General features: G+C 44.2%; 1 protein-coding gene across 6 annotated transcripts in view; it reads left to right on the forward strand.

Moving 5' to 3' along the window:
• Positions 1-16,074, forward strand: part of ptpn5 (protein tyrosine phosphatase non-receptor type 5) — an 88,506-nt gene extending 72,432 nt beyond the window's left edge. For all 6 annotated transcript variants that reach the window (XM_062967656.1, XM_008107666.3, XM_062967655.1 and 3 more), the window contains 3 exons: positions 7,182-7,342; positions 10,926-11,039; positions 15,473-16,074. In XM_062967656.1, the coding sequence (XP_062823726.1) occupies positions 7,182-7,342; positions 10,926-11,039; positions 15,473-15,569 (372 nt within the window). In that variant the 3' untranslated portion in view covers positions 15,570-16,074. The remainder of the gene's footprint in view (positions 1-7,181; positions 7,343-10,925; positions 11,040-15,472) is intronic.
• The last annotated feature ends 240 nt before the right edge of the window (positions 16,075-16,314 follow it).

A 16,314-nucleotide genomic window follows, 5' to 3' on the forward strand; every position in this document is an offset into this window, starting at 1 on the left:
AACTTGAGCGAGGCTAGGAAATAACTTGATACTTGAAACAAGGCTTGAACGTGGAACAAGGTACTAAGAACAAGAACAAGGTCCGTGGAATACTTGATAAAATCCGTGGAACAAGGCAAGGATTGATCCTGGGAAACAAGGCAAAGTCCGTAGATAAACAAAGGCTGGGAAGCAAGGCGAAGGCTGGATAGCAAGACAAGGCTTGAGCAGGAGCGAGGCTTGAATCGGAGCGCGCTGTCCAGACACAACTCGCTCCGTCGGCTGACGAATTGACTCCGCGAAGTTACTACGCGGGTAAAACACCTAAATAGAGTCTAACTTTCCCGCCGAAGCAGTTCTCTGGGAATCAGAACCGAAAGCTAAACTCTGAGACCAGATGTGAGACTCCCCAAAGATTCTCACGAGAAGCAGTCTTAATTGGCCACATTCTTAGCTGCAATCCTCGCACTCCTGCGCGAAGCTGATTCCAAACTTCTCTGTTGTTTACAAAACTCCCGGCGCAAGAACACGGGAGAAGTAGGTTCTGGGCTTGTTTGACATACTTCTGGGAGACAACTTTCTTGCAGGTGCAAGGTTCCCAGATCTGCCTGGGAAAGATCTGGCTGAGAGGAATCCAGTTCAGACTGGGAGGGTAAAAAACCCAAGTTTTCATCTTCATCAGGAATTACAATGTCCTGAGCAGGACTACAAGGCCCATGGGTCATCACACTATCCCCCTCCTCAAGGCCCCTCCCAAACTGGGGCCCTCTCCCCGAGGCGCGAGGTCGTGGTTTGGTGGGATAGGTCTGATGAAAGCGACGGGTTAGATCAGGAGCATGGACTGTGGAGGCGTCTTCCCAAGAGCGTTCCTCAGGGCCAAAACCCACCCAGTCAATGAGATATTGTAGGCGGCGGCGGTGAAAGCGAGAATCCAAAATGTCCTCAACCTCGAACTCCTCCTCCCCATTCATCAAAACAGGAGGGGGGGCCGGTTGGTCTGTATCAGGTCGCACACCATCCGCCGGAAGGAGCAGGGAACGGTGAAACACTGGGTGAATGCGCATTGAACGCGGAAGTTGGAGTTTGAAAGTCACGGGGTTTAATTGCGCCACCACTGGATAGGGACCAATGAAACGGGCATCTAACTTCCGGCAAGGGCGGTGGGAGGGCAGAAAGCGAGTGGACAGGAAAACCCGATCTCCTACCTTGATTTCGGGGCCCGGCTGGCGATGTTTGTCAGCGTGGCGTTTATAGTCCTCCTTGGCTTGGTCCAGTTGCTGGAGCAAAAGTTGTTGCACCGCTGTGAGTTCCTGCAGCCAATCCTCTGCTGCGGGAACCTCTGAAGTTTCAATGACAGGGGGGAAGAAACGTGGATGGAAGCCGTAGTTTGCAAAGAACGGCGTTTCTTTTGTAGAAGCTTGAACTCCATTGTTGTAGGCAAACTCAGACAGTGGTAACAGAGAAGCCCAATTGTCCTGTTGATAGTTTACATAACAGCGAAGATACTGCTCCAAAGTGGCATTGGTGCGCTCCGTTTGCCCATCTGTTTGGGGATGATGAGCTGAAGATAAGCGAGAGTCTATGCCCAATAGTTTTTGTAGTGCCTTCCAAAAACGAGAGGTGAATTGAGATCCACGGTCTGTGACTAAACTCTTGGGCAACCCATGTAGTCTGAAAACATGTTGAAGAAATAGATCCGCAGTTTCCTTGGCCGTGGGGAGGCCTTCGCAGGGAATGAAATGGGCTAACTTGGTGAAAAGGTCCACCACCACTAAGATCGTGGTGAATCCACAGGAAGGTGGTAGGTCAGTGATGAAATCCGCGGAAATTATTTCCCATGGGCGAGATGGGGTAGGAAGGGGGTGTAAAAGCCCTGAGGGCTTCTCCCTTCGTATCTTGGAGCGCTGGCATACTGGGCAGGTGTTGACATATTTTTCCACATCCTTGCGGATCTTGGGCCACCAAAAATCCCTTAGGATCAAATGCATAGTTTTAAATAGTCCGAAGTGTCCTGCTGGTTTGCAGTCATGACACAGACGAAGCGCTTTTTCCCTGCCCGGTCCGGGTGGGATATAAACATGATTTCTATAGCAGAGCAGCCCATCTTTAAGCGAAAAGGGGAAATGCAGACCTTGGCGAAGTTGGTCCTGCGCCCAGGCATCTGCTTGCTGACTAGCCCTGATTTCTTGAGCACAGATGGGTCCTGGAGTAGGGGAAGTTGAACCAATGGGAATGGATTTGGTGTTCCCCACCGTGAGCGTGGCAAAGTTCTCAGGTTGTAGCAGTTGGGATTCAAAGGTCTCCTTGCGTCCTGCAGCGTATTCCGGTTTACGTGACAGGGCGTCTGCTTGCTTGGTTTGGGCTGGGGTCACATAATGGATCTGGAAGTTGAAACGTTCAAAGAATAAAGCCCAACGTTGCTGCCTCTGATTTAGTTTGCGGGCAGTTCTAAGATGTTCTAGATTACGATGATCAGTGTGGACTTCAATGGGAAATTTGGCCCCTTCTAGCCAATGTCTCCAAGTTTCAAAGGCTGCCTTTATGGCCAGTAGTTCTTTTTCCCAAATGGTGTAATTCCTCTCTGGTGTGGTTAGTTGACGAGAATAAAAGGCACAGGGGTGGAGGTGATCTCCCACCGGTTGTAAGAGTACAGCCCCAATTGCCACATCAGAGGCGTCCGCTTGCACCACAAAAGGGGTTCCAGGATTTGGGTGCTGTAGAATTGGCTGGGAGGTGAATAGTTTCTTTAGTTGCTGGAACCCTTTCTCTGCTTGATCAGTCCAGCGGAAAGGCTGCTTTCCACGGATGCAGCTAGTGATGGGGTCGGACCAGCGGGCAAAATCTGGAATGAACTTGCGGTAGTAGTTCACGAACCCCAAGAAACGCTGCACCTCTTTCTTGTTAGTTGGCGCCCGCCATTCCAATACTGCTGAAACTTTGGCTGGATCCATGGAAAGCCCTAGAGGCGAGATGCGGTAACCAAGGAAATCTACCTCTTGTAGATCAAAGGCGCATTTTTCCAGCTTGGCATAAAGTCCATGATCCCGCAATCGTTGTAACACCATTTTGACGTGGTTCTCATGTTCTGATTGTGATCTGGAAAACACCAAAAAATCGTCCAGGTAGATTATCAAGAACCTGTCTAGATAGTCCTGAAAAATGTCATTGACAAAATGCTGGAACGTTGCGGGGGCTCCGCATAAACCGAAATTCATAACTCGGGACTCAAATAATCCGAATTTGGTCTGGAAGGCGGTCTTCCACTCGTCCCCTTCCCTGATGCGAACTAAGTTGTAAGCCCCCCGAAGATCCAGCTTGGTGTAAACCTTGGCTCCTCGAAGCCGATCCAGTAGATCCGAGATTAAGGGCAGGGGATAGCTGTTCCGCTTGGTGATATTGTTCAATGCTCTGTAGTCCACCACCAAGCGTAGTTCCCCTGACTTCTTCTTCACAAACATCACTGGGGAGGCGGCTGGGGATTGAGAGGGTCTGATGAATCCCTTGCGAAGGTTTGTCTCTAGGAATTCCCTGAGAGCTTCTTGCTCTGGTTCAGTCAGGGAGTAGAGATGCCCTCGCGGGATCGGGGCCCCCTCCACCAAGTCAATGGCACAGTCATAAGGTCTATGTGGGGGTAATTTTTCGGCTTCTTTCTCATTGAATACATCCCAATACTCGGAGTACTTCTTTGGCAAGGTGATGATGGGCTCGGTGTCTGTGGCATGGCATACCTTGGCTACGAGGCAATGGTTTTGGCAGTACGGTGAAGCAAACTGCAGTTCTCTGTTGGACCAGGAGATGTTAGGGTCGTGGAGAGTCAGCCATGGAATTCCCAAAATCACAGGGAAATGGGGGACCTCGGTAACGAAGAAGGAAATCTCTTCCATATGTTCCCTTATCCACATCCTGGTGGGTTCCGACCACTGACTTACGGGGCCCGTCTTGAGGGGACGGCCGTCTATGGCTTGCACCACACGGGCATTTTTGAAATCATGATATTGTAATCCCAGAGAGTCGGCATACTCTCTATCGATGAAATTGTTGGTAGCTCCAGAGTCTATCATGGCGTGGATCATGACGGGTCCCCTTTTTGCTGACCATAATGTGACCACGAGAAGGAACAGGACCCCGGTTGGCGGCTCTTGGATGGATTTTTTGACCGGGTTGGCGAGCCTCTCTACACCCGGTCGTTGGCTTCCCCCGCCGGCTGTGTGCCAGTCGGCTCAGACGCCTTCGTCTCCGTGGAGGACGCCGCCGCAAGACGGGCGGCAGGCTTCCCTTTGGCTGGGCACTCTCTGGCGAAGTGGCCCCCGTTCCCGCAGTACCAGCAGAGGTTTAAGCGTTGACGACGGGCCTTCTCGGCGGCATCTAGTCTGGGACGCACATTGCCCAACTGCATCGGCACCTCCTCGCCTCCTCTGGGGTATGGGGTTGGCGGTGGGGGTCTCCACACCGGACGTGGCTGAACGCTGGCGGGAGCGGGGGGTTTTGCCCCGGCTCTACTGCCCTGGCCTCGAACCCACTGTTTCCTGTTGGCAATCATGACTTCAGCCCGTAAACATTGATCAATGAGTGCCTCGAGGGTCTGGGGAGGATCCACCTTGGAGATTTCTTCCAGCATTTCAATGTTGAGACCCTCCCGGAATTGTCCCCTGAGGGCTACATCGTTCCAGCCGGTGTTGTGGGCCAGCACTCGGAACTCGGCTATATACTGAGACATAGGTCTGTCTCCTTGGAAAAGGCGACGGAGTTTGTGACCGGCTGCCTCCAAATTGTCCTCGATTCCCCAAGTCTCCTTGAGGTGGTCCAAGAAGTGTTGCGCTGATCTTAGGTGTGGAGAGGCTTGGTCGAACAGTGCCGTCGCCCAGCTGGCCGCTGGCCCGTCTAGAAGACTGTAAACCCATGCCACTTTGATGTCTTCTTGGGGAAACTCGGCAGCACGGGCCTCTAGATAAGCTTGACATTGGCGACGGAAGACATGAACCTTAGAAGCTTCTCCAGTAAACTTGGTTGGCAACGCCATGGCCGGAAGACGAACTCCGCGTTCCTTCAAACCCCTTATTTCTCCATCCTGTGCATTGAGCTTATCACGGATTCGGTCCACCTCTTCCTTGTCGATGGTGTAGGTAATCGGCTGGCCGCTCGGCCCAGGTACGACTCCGGTAGACATTCTGGCCGAGGTTAATTGGTGCTTAGGGTGGCGGAGTCAAACTGTCACGACCCAGGCTGCAGAGCACCAATAACCATACACAGAGGCCAGAATCTATCTAATATCTTTATTGTAGGAATATATAAAGTTAATAAAAACAAGTGTAGAAAATAGTCCAGAATTAGACCTTTCAGGAAAGGTCAGAATTAGTCCAAAAAAGCAATGTCCAATAAGAAATATTAAGGTCCAAAGTTGTAATCCAATAACCGAAACACTCACTTTGCCAAGCAAAGTGAGGGGAGATGACAAGGTCCTTTAGTCCATGAAACTTGAGCGAGGCTAGGAAATAACTTGATACTTGAAACAAGGCTTGAACGTGGAACAAGGTACTAAGAACAAGAACAAGGTCCGTGGAATACTTGATAAAATCCGTGGAACAAGGCAAGGATTGATCCTGGGAAACAAGGCAAAGTCCGTAGATAAACAAAGGCTGGGAAGCAAGGCGAAGGCTGGATAGCAAGACAAGGCTTGAGCAGGAGCGAGGCTTGAATCGGAGCGCGCTGTCCAGACACAACTCGCTCCGTCGGCTGACGAATTGACTCCGCGAAGTTACTACGCGGGTAAAACACCTAAATAGAGTCTAACTTTCCCGCCGAAGCAGTTCTCTGGGAATCAGAACCGAAAGCTAAACTCTGAGACCAGATGTGAGACTCCCCAAAGATTCTCACGAGAAGCAGTCTTAATTGGCCACATTCTTAGCTGCAATCCTCGCACTCCTGCGCGAAGCTGATTCCAAACTTCTCTGTTGTTTACAAAACTCCCGGCGCAAGAACACGGGAGAAGTAGGTTCTGGGCTTGTTTGACATACTTCTGGGAGACAACTTTCTTGCAGGTGCAAGGTTCCCAGATCTGCCTGGGAAAGATCTGGCTGAGAGGAATCCAGTTCAGACTGGGAGGGTAAAAAACCCAAGTTTTCATCTTCATCAGGAATTACAATGTCCTGAGCAGGACTACAAGGCCCATGGGTCATCACAATCAGGGAATAGGGATTCAGCTTGTGCTGGATGGGGTTACACTCCCCCTGAAGACACAGGTCCACAGTTTGGGGTCCTCCTAGACTCAGTATTGAATCTTAAGGCCCAGGTATCGGCAGTAGTCAGGAGAGTCTTTGAACAATTAAAACTTGTGCACCCATATCTTGAGAAGCCAGATCTGTCCACGGTGGTACATGCCTTACTTTCATCCCATCTGGATTACTGTAACACGTTCTATGTGGGGCTGCCTCTGAAGAGTGCTCGGAAACTTCACCAGGTCCAAAAGGCTGCAAGCAGGTTACTCATTGAGGCTGGCTACAGGGAGCGGACAACTCCTGGCAGCTTAGCTGGCTACCAGTCTGTTTCCGGGCACAATTCAAAGTGCTGATTATGAATGCGATTTGAATGCGATTTCCTGCTTCTTAGCAGGGGGTTGGACTGGATGGCCCATGAGGTCTCTTCCAACTCTACTATTCTATGATTCTATGATTCTATGACCTTTCAGGCCCTAGACAGTTCAGGTCCAGGCTATTTGGCTGACCGCATATCCTTGTACAAACCTACCCAGGTCCTGAGATCTTCAGGAGAGGTCTTCTCTCAGTCCCACCTCCATCTCAAGCTCAGTTGATGGGAATAAGAGAGAGGGCCTTCTCAGTGGCTGCCCCTCAACTCTGGAACTCCCTGCCCAGGGAAGCCAGAATGGCCCCCTCCCTGCTGTTCTTCCAGCGACAGGCTAAAACCTTTTTATTTAGACAGGCTTTTAAAGGTGAAGGTTCTTAAGATCAATTCAAAGGGTGCTGTGGTTTTCAAATTTAAATTTGTTTCAATGATTTTTAACAGGGAAATTTTTAATACTGTTTGTATTTAATCCTGTTTTAATGTTCACATATTTGTATACATTAAATTGTTCTGCTGATGCTTTTATGTTAAGCTGCTTTGAGTCCCCTTTGGGGAAGATAAAGTGGGGTATAAATAAATATAACAATAATAATCATCATCATTTTTCCTAAATGTTTTAACAGAAAGATGAAGAAACAAGAGTTTTGAAGCACTTCTGGTATACGTCATGGCCAGACCAGAAGACGCCTGATCAGGCACCTCCCCTGTTGCAGCTGGTTCAGGAGGTGGAAGAGGCCATGCAATGCACAGAAGCGAAGAGTGGTCCTATCATAGTTCACTGCAGGTAGACTCACTTTATGCACCACAGGGGAAAGAAAAAGAGATGTTTAGATAGTTGCTACTCTCCACTAACATTTCATTGAAGAAGAGAATCCACAGCTTTTCCATAGGATTCCCCCTTCCTCAAGTTGTCTGTTTCCTTGTGTTTTAAAATCATTTATACATCAGGGTGGACAACATTTGCAGGTCTAGTTTTCCACCTTGGGCATCTTCCACAGGCTACAGGGACTGCCAAGAATGCCCTCCCAAACAGAAAAAAGTCCAGCATTGTATGTGACCAAAACTCCACATTGAAGAATGGAGATTGTTAAGCAGTGCATGAGAGTCCTAGGACCTATTTGCACTACACAGTTATCATGCTGTGTTTGCACTTTAATTGCCATAGGAACCTCCCATAGGTTAAGGAGGGTGGTTTTGAATTCTCAGTTAGAGAATTTTAATGCCCCACCAAACTACAGACCTCACAATTCTTCAGAATGTTGTCATGGCAGTTAAAATGGTATAATAACGCTATATTTTTGTAGTGTGAAAGTGCCACTGGTGACTCAGGAGTGGCTATTCATCCCATTTTATCATTAAAGGGATGGTTGAGGACCACCAGAGGTGCAAAAAAAATAGCCCTGCATGATGCACTTCTATTCCTTATTAAGACATATTTCCTGCTTCTAGTCTGGTGCTTTAGTGCCTGGATAAAATTTTATGGGGAACCATGACAGGACAACTCTGCACCTGGTAAAATATTTGGACATGAGCTCTCCTGATATTTGATTATAACCAGATTCTCTTATCCCCATCCATTGCACAGATTCTTGTTGAAGACAAAACACATTGACAGTAGCAACTAAGACAACTGAGGTCTTATGCAGATCACAGGAAGTGTCTTCAGAAATGTGTAGTACAAAAAGAGACCAAAGTTGATTATGCACAATTAACATTCATGTCTTTACTCAAGACCAAGGAATTTTAAAACCTGATGTCCTTTGCACAAGAAGCCTATGGGTTGATGGGAAGGATGTACTTTTCCACAAACATAAAACCACAAATGCAAATGTAATAAGCTTTATTAACACATTAGATAGCATTAGCATGTAAAATTTCTCATGATTCATCTCAAAACATATTTGTCTGGAATGGCACAACCAGTTTCCTAAAACATGCTGTTTGGATTTGAATTCACTGTCAGTTTAGATTTATATTAACAGATTGCTGTTTATCTGGATCTCTGAATGTTCAGTTTGTATAATCCCTCTGTTTCTTACTACCAGGGTCTCCATTCCAGCCAGAGAAATAATGTTCTGTAGCCTTTGTACTGTTTACATGAGGAAAATATTCCTGGAGAATGCACATTGAAATTGACCCAAAACTAAAATTACTCCATTGCAGAGCATGCAATTAATTTGTTTATTTTGGTTTTCATTTTTTTTCATTAAAAGCTTTAATAAAAATCGTTCCCAAATTTAAATATGATACAAAACTAACTCTAGTCAATCACCAATTCCTCTTAAAAGGAAGAAGTGTTTCTGACTGATGGGTTTTTAAAAAGAAAAAGAATCCTTAGATTCAGGTGAAATTACTGCACACAGATAGTGCTTATTTCTCTAAGGAAAACAGTCTTTGGTAAAAGATTAATAAATAAATAAAATTAAGCAATGACGAATGGAATCTTATTCAAGAGACTACTAGCATGACTTGAGACATGCAGAATGAGGACAGTCGTTGAACCAAGGAGTAATTGTTATTCCTTGTTTCTGTTATTCAAAATGGCATGTTGACATATCAGGCCTGACAGAAGCCAGATGGCTCACCTAACGTCTGTCTGGCCTTGTATCCTGTAACATTTCAGTCCAATCTGAATGGTAATCTTTCATTGTAAAGGCTGTTGTTTAGAAATCTTTGTCCAAATAATGTTTGTTATCTCACTTAAATGAGGACAGCATATTATGGGCAGGAAAAAACAATTCATTAAACTGCTTTTCAAATTACTATAGTGACCCACAGGCTCTGTGGTCAGCTCATTCCTGACTCATGACCACCCAAGGTGAGAATTTATCACAGGGTTTTCAGAGACTAAGAGCCCATCTACACAGACCAAATGAGCTGGTGCAGGGGCAAATGGGCTCCAGGGCATGCACATGATGCATGCAGTCCATTTGCCTTAATGCGAGAGAAAGCCTTCTTACATGTTAAAAAAAAATCATGGGCTGCTAGAGAACTTCCCCAAATCTCCAGAGCTCAACCACACTTTGTGCTGGTGGGAACAGTAGTGTTGCTTCCTATTCAGAAGTGGATGTGGCTGTATACGACACCATCCCACTTTCCCCAGGTTCAGGAGCCCAGGGACAGCGGGTGGCACTTACCTCCCCCTTGTCTGTCTGGCCTTAGCAGTGACCATCATGTGTGAAACTGGGGGTGGTGGTCACTTGGCACCGGCAGCAATTCCATCCAGAACAACAAAGCAATTGGAGAAGGAAGGGAGGAATGGGGGAAAGTATTTCCTTCTTTCTCCCTCTCCTCTCATCGCTTTGTTGCTCTGGATGGAATCACTGCAGGCTAGCATCACTGTAAGCATTGAGCAGGCACCACCACCAGTTTTGTGGTTGTTATTTGCTACTAGGTCAGATCAACAGGGGGAAGGTAAGGCTGGCGGTGCAGGAGTGATGGACTGGTTCCAGCACTGCTAGGCTGTATAGACACCGTACAGACGCCACCCCGTGGTCAGATTAGCTCAGTGACACAAAGTCCAGACTCTCACTATCCACCAAATCAGATTGACAGCTGGCCATGCAGACTGAAGTTCTCTGAATCAGCACTGCTGTTTCTGACACATATAGATAGCCCCTAAAGGACATGCGACTTGCCCAAGATCACCAAGTGAGTTCTCATGTTAGCCGGGATTCAAACTCTGTTCTGCAAAATCACAGTTCAATACTCAAACTCTATGCCATGCTGGCTACTAGTATGTGGGGTGCATACAGCTTTATCAACTGGGGAACAATACTATTTTGGGATCATTGCTGTCCAGTTACCCACCTAGTCTGGAATGAAGAACCAGCACATACTCTTTTTGGTGGCTTAGGACTAAATAAAAAAATGTACGAGAAGCTAGAAGAATCAAGAAGACCAGAACGTTAGTGTTCATGGAGAACAAGATCATGATGTGCAAGAACATTCTGACTAAAGGAGTCTCCCAACCTGTTGGAAGGACCAAGAAATCTGTGTCCGCTTTTGTTAACTGCCACTAGCTCCTTTGAATATACATAGCCAGGCTAAATAGCTAATGATACTCTGTGGTTTTGTGTCTCCCTAGAAGAAATTTTCTGACAATGTAATCAAAATATTCCATATCACATGGTTGGACATCTTTTTATTATTGAAGATTATGCTGGAAACCTTGAGCCAAAGGTCTAACCCTAGCTTCCATATTTTTGTTACATAAATATAAAGAAGTGCATTTTTCTCTTTCAGAAAGCCAGATTGCTTTCATGCCTCTAGACCTTTGGCATTGGTTTGTTTGAATTAATAACAAAGCTTTGCTGCACTTTTTGTAGATCCTTCACTGCTCACTTTCTATTATTCTCTCTGGACAGTGCTGGGATTGGGAGGACTGGTTGTTTCATTGCCACCAGCATTTGCTGCAAACAGTGGAAGAACGAAGGTGTGGTTGACATACTCAGAACAACCTGCCAACTACGGCTAGACAGGTAAGGGAACATTTTTCTGTGAGACAAGGACAGTTGCAACTCTGGAGAACCAGAGATTATAAGAGTTTCTCTCTTTTTAGCCCATGAAGAGGTTTGGACTCCATAGGACAGATGTGGATTACCACGATAAATCATTTATATGGAGAATGTTAGGGAACAGGTGGATGCTAGGTGCACAAGTATAAAGCTTCCTTGTTAGCTTCACTTTCAAGACGAGCACCCTTGTCTTTTGAAATTACATCCTTAAAAGATTAAGACCTGATTTTTAAATGTATTTTTTCCACTTAATGACTACAGAAATGAAATTATTTTCATAATTTCAAAATACTAATTTGCAGGGGCAAACCATCGTTTCATCTATTATGTGTCAAGAATGCAGTGAAATGTACCCTATTTTGCTAACTGGTGTCCTCAGAACAGAGAAAGGGAGGGGAAGGAGGTGAAAAGAGAATGTAGCAGCATCTTTAAGACTGACTGGGTTTTGTTTTTGTTTTTGGTTTTTTGAATGAGCTTTTGTGAATATACTGTATCTGAGGAACTGTTTTGCATCTGAAGAAGAATGCTCATCTCCAACAAAGGTCATGCAAAAATAAAAACAGTATTAAAGATGGTGTTACATTCCATTTTTCTCCTCCTCTGTTCCTTCTTCTTATGCTGCAAGACACTAACACACTACTTCTTTGAAAGTCACAGTTACCTTGTGGCCCATGGGCAGGGTCAGAGAAATAGAAAGGCAGCTCTCATCACTTTATTCTACGTCTGTCACACCTCACCTGGAGTAACACTGCATCCAGTTCTGAACACCACCGTTCAAGACTAATATTGTCAAACTGGATTGTGTCCAGAGATATCCAAGCAAAATGCTCAAGGTTTAGAAGCCAAGCCCTATGAGGAGCAGCTTATAGAGCTGTGGGTGTTTAGCTTGGAGAAAAGAAAGCTGAGAAAGGACATGATAGCCATGTTTAAATATTTGAAAGGATGTCACATTGAGGAGGGGGAAAGCTTATTTTCTGCTGCCCTGTAGATTATTACGTGGAGCAATGGATTGAAACTGAAGGAAAAGAGATTCCACTTAAACATTAGGAAGAACTTCCTGATGCTTAGAGCTGTTTGTAAATGGAATATGCTGCTTTGGAGTGTGGAGGAGTCTTCTCTGGAGGCTTTTAAGCAGAGACTGAATGGGTGTACTTTGGTTATTCCCGTATGGCAAGGGCTTGAAGTGGATGATCCTTGGTGGTGTCTTCCAACTCTATGGGCCCATTTACACTCACAATTTAATGCAGTTCAAACTTGATTTAAACTGAAATGGCCAGACAAACTCTCGCAAAGCTCACAAAAGAAAGCTCTTAATGTGCATCAGTGCTCTATAGTTTGTGTAGTTATCATCCAGGCCTCAAACTGGTTCCAGGATTTCCTATGCAATTTTCTGCAAAGTGAAAAAAAGTTTGAAACTTCATTCAATGGTCCGTGTATCTATGGCCTAAGATTCTATGAATCTGCGACTTTAGATAACCATATGTAAAACATATCTACAAAAAATACACTTTTCAGATGTACTGATACATTTGACAGGCAAAAGCATTCCTGTCCTCCAGCTGAAACATTTGAGTGTAGCCCCAAGCTTCAGTTCTTAGGAAAAGGGGATGCATGCAACACATTTACTGGCTCACTGTACTAGGTGTGTTGCCATCTAGTGGTCACATGTAGCATTTCACCTGTACCAGGAAGACGAGAAATTGTGTTAAAAATAGTCTCCATACATTCCTGCACATTCAAAGAAAGAACACATGTGAAATAAGGGCAAAGTCAAAAGTACAGCCCTCATACTATCCCCAAAGAGTTTGGATCTAATAATAATAATAATAATAATAATAATAATAATAATAATAATAATAATAATAATAATTTTATTTTTGTACCCCGCCACCATCTCCTTTCTAGCCACAAGACAGGGTTATAGTACTGGATTTCTGTTCAGTCCATGCAGTTTGTCCCATGTGAGTTCACTTCTTATGATGGCTTCAGGCCCGAGTACACTTATTAGAAAATAAGCCTCACTGAACATAGTGGGACTGTTTCTGGGTAGACATGCTCCTGAATGCATATTGCAATATCTTCTGGGATTTCAAAGTGTAAATTTGGTGTGGCATAGGAAAATAGGTAATGAGATGTTTGAATATATTAAATAAAGTAAAGTTTATTTATTATGTTGTTGAAAACACACAATAATAATAATAGCCCGGAAAACACACAACAACCCAGTTTATTTATTAATTATAGGTATATAGAGACACACAAATGCAGAAAATTGCTTGTTTTAAAAAGAAAACAAAGTTCTTTTTGGTTTGAGTGAGAGAAAAAGACACTGGTTAAAAAATTAACCAGTGTCTTCTTTCAAGGGACCCAGACATCAGAAACAATGTTTTTGATCTAATATTTTTGATGGGTAGAATCTGGAGACAGTATTTCATGGAAAAGTAAATATCTTTGTGAACCTAGGGAGGAGCAATTCCTGTGCTCAGTGGGAAGTTGAATAAGACATTCTTGTCAATTCCCCACCTCCAAGTTGCTGAGAGATGGAAGCCAGACAAGTCTTTGCCCTCCTTCCCCCACAGCAGATGCACTTCAGGCAATGAAAAGAAAAGGAAGCGTGGCTCTGTGCATACTTGCTGTATGCAAGCAAGACAGCAACACATTAAATGAGGACCATCTGCCTTCCCTGGTATTGGTGGGGCAGGGGACAAAATGTGGGTGCTCTAAAATAAGATTTCTGCCTTGCTTTATTTTCCTTCCATCCCCACATTTCTAGCTATGCAGCAAAGGAAAAGGCTTAAGGTAAACCTTGCTCAAAAGCAAGCCCAAGAGAACAGGATGGACTTGTTTAGCAGAGATGGTGTCACACAAATGTATCTGAGGGCAGAATATCATAAATCACCATAGACCATTTGCACTTAGTTGTCACTGGCCAAACTTAAATTTCGGGATACAGAAACTTGCACCTGATGCCTTGTTCTTTATTTGCACCGCAGAAATAGGGGGGAAGCACATAAGACCCTCTTCTTGCTCTGCCAGGAATGGCTCGTGTGCAAGGGATAGCAATCAGTCAGAGAAGAGTGGGCTCTTTTATTTAGACTTGAATTAGCTTCTCCAATTGGCAAATGGCAGGAGCCTTCTGGGAGAATTAGCCAGCAGACGTGAGCAGTATTTATTCCAGGGTATTGCAAGGCGGTAGAGAAGTGCTGCTGTTTCCATTTGCGGGTTTGTCTGCCTTCATCACAGTAAGGTAGCGGTCTATTTCTGGTTTGTTTTTGGAATGGGTGTGCAGACATGAATGATTATAACCACAGAAATCATCCATTTTGCTATATTCTTATAGTCCCTAATTATTGTTTATTTTAAAGCTATATTGGTAACAATAATTTGAAAGAGATGTTCAGATGGAGCTGACTGCAGGACTTGGAAATGCTGCTTGGTTTTTTACTCTCGATAGGATCATTTACGTTAAGACGGGATAATTTAAGAGCACACTAATTATTTCTGAAGTTAACATGTAATGTGGTCTCAGTGGTACTGGACCACAGGGTGCCCAAGGAGAAAGCATCTTCATTTTCAAGGGAGAATTCCCCACCTTTCCAGAAACCCGGGATGTCAACAGCTGGAAAATCCCTAGAAGTCAGTTTACATATGGAGAATAATTAGTGAGTTACATTTCTACCGGGACTGTACGATCACAGATGACAAGTAGCCTATTCTTTGTTTCAGTGTTCGCTCACACAAAACCACACTGAGTCCCCTCTGGGAGATAGGGTGGGTTATAAATAAAGTTGTTGTTGTTGTTGTTGTTATCAAAACAAAGTGATCTGAGTTTAAGAGACTTGACACATCTGGAAAAAGATTTTCTTCCATATGAACTTGCTTTCTCAGTACAGGGAGGTGTAAAAATGGAGAATTAAGGACACACAAATACACACAGAAAGACTGAAAATGTTCACCCCGAATGTGATAGTGTCATGGCTGGTTCAGTCTTTAATAGATTCGTGCCCCCTCTCTTCATAACCATTTTTTATTTTATGTCTGTGTTCAGACTCAAATATGTATTTTCCAAACGGATCCTACATCCTAAATGCAGTTTTTTCCTGATGAGTTTAGTCTGATCCTGATTCATTCACTGTTTTTACCAAACATGATAGGTTTATTTCCATGTTAAGATTATTTTATCAGAAGCATATAGAACTATGGATCTTGTATGTGATGTGTTCAAGAGTTCACTCCAAAGTGCTTTTTCTCAGAAAAAAAAACCCTGCAGTTAAAACCATTAGATTTTAATGTTCGGTCTAACTGTCTGGAGTTATTTTACTGCTTTCATTGTGAATCCCTGAGAGATGCAGAAATGGTATTGATTTGCAGTCTTTTTCTTCTATTCCTCTTTCCAGAGGTGGAATGATCCAAACTTCTGAACAGTATCAGTTCGTCCACCATGTCATGAGCTTGTATGAAAAGCAGTTTTCGAGAGCAGCAGCTGAAGAATAAGGATTTAGAATCATTTGTTATAACGTAAAACAACAGAACTCTAACCAGAATCGTATGTATTCCAGAGAAGAAATGCCTGGAAATTTTGAAGTAGAAGATATATTTATACATATATAAATATATATAGTTTTACTTTCATATTGCTTTATTTTGCATTTAAGAGCTAAGATACTGCTTTTCTTCAACATGTGACGGGACATTGTTGTCTTCACTCCAAAAGGCCTATTTATACTGTAAATAAGATCAGTAGCTCCATTTGTTACAGAATTTTAAAAACATCATTATCAGATTTGCTATTTACAAACAGCAAAATTGCTACTAGATCCAAGTACAGTGTGAAACTCTTTGATAAATGTCTTGCTGAAGTCTGTAATGTATGTTTACTAAGCTTGAAAAGTAACTTTTTTGCCTTTTTTCCTGATGGATTGTTTTTACATTTTAAACTACCGGATACTGTGTATATCATAAGACCTTCTGAGCCTCTGCATTAAAGGATACAAGTGGATTCATACTGAAATAATGTTTTTAATGCCTTATATGTTTGCTCAGTTAAAAAAGACCAGTACCTACAATGTAGCTGTCGAAGAAAGAAACCACTGGAGCAAGTTGCTTTTCATGTCATTGTGGCCAGATTCTCAACTTATTAAGGGGTCCACACGTGTCCTGTGGGTCACGGAGAATGGGAGAAAGGCTTGTAACCATCTCTTCAGTTGTGCTTCCTGTTTGGAGAGCCAAGTCACTCAGA

This window comes from Anolis carolinensis, chromosome 1, assembly GCF_035594765.1.
Source record: "Anolis carolinensis isolate JA03-04 chromosome 1, rAnoCar3.1.pri, whole genome shotgun sequence".
Taxonomy (NCBI): domain Eukaryota; kingdom Metazoa; phylum Chordata; class Lepidosauria; order Squamata; family Dactyloidae; genus Anolis; species Anolis carolinensis.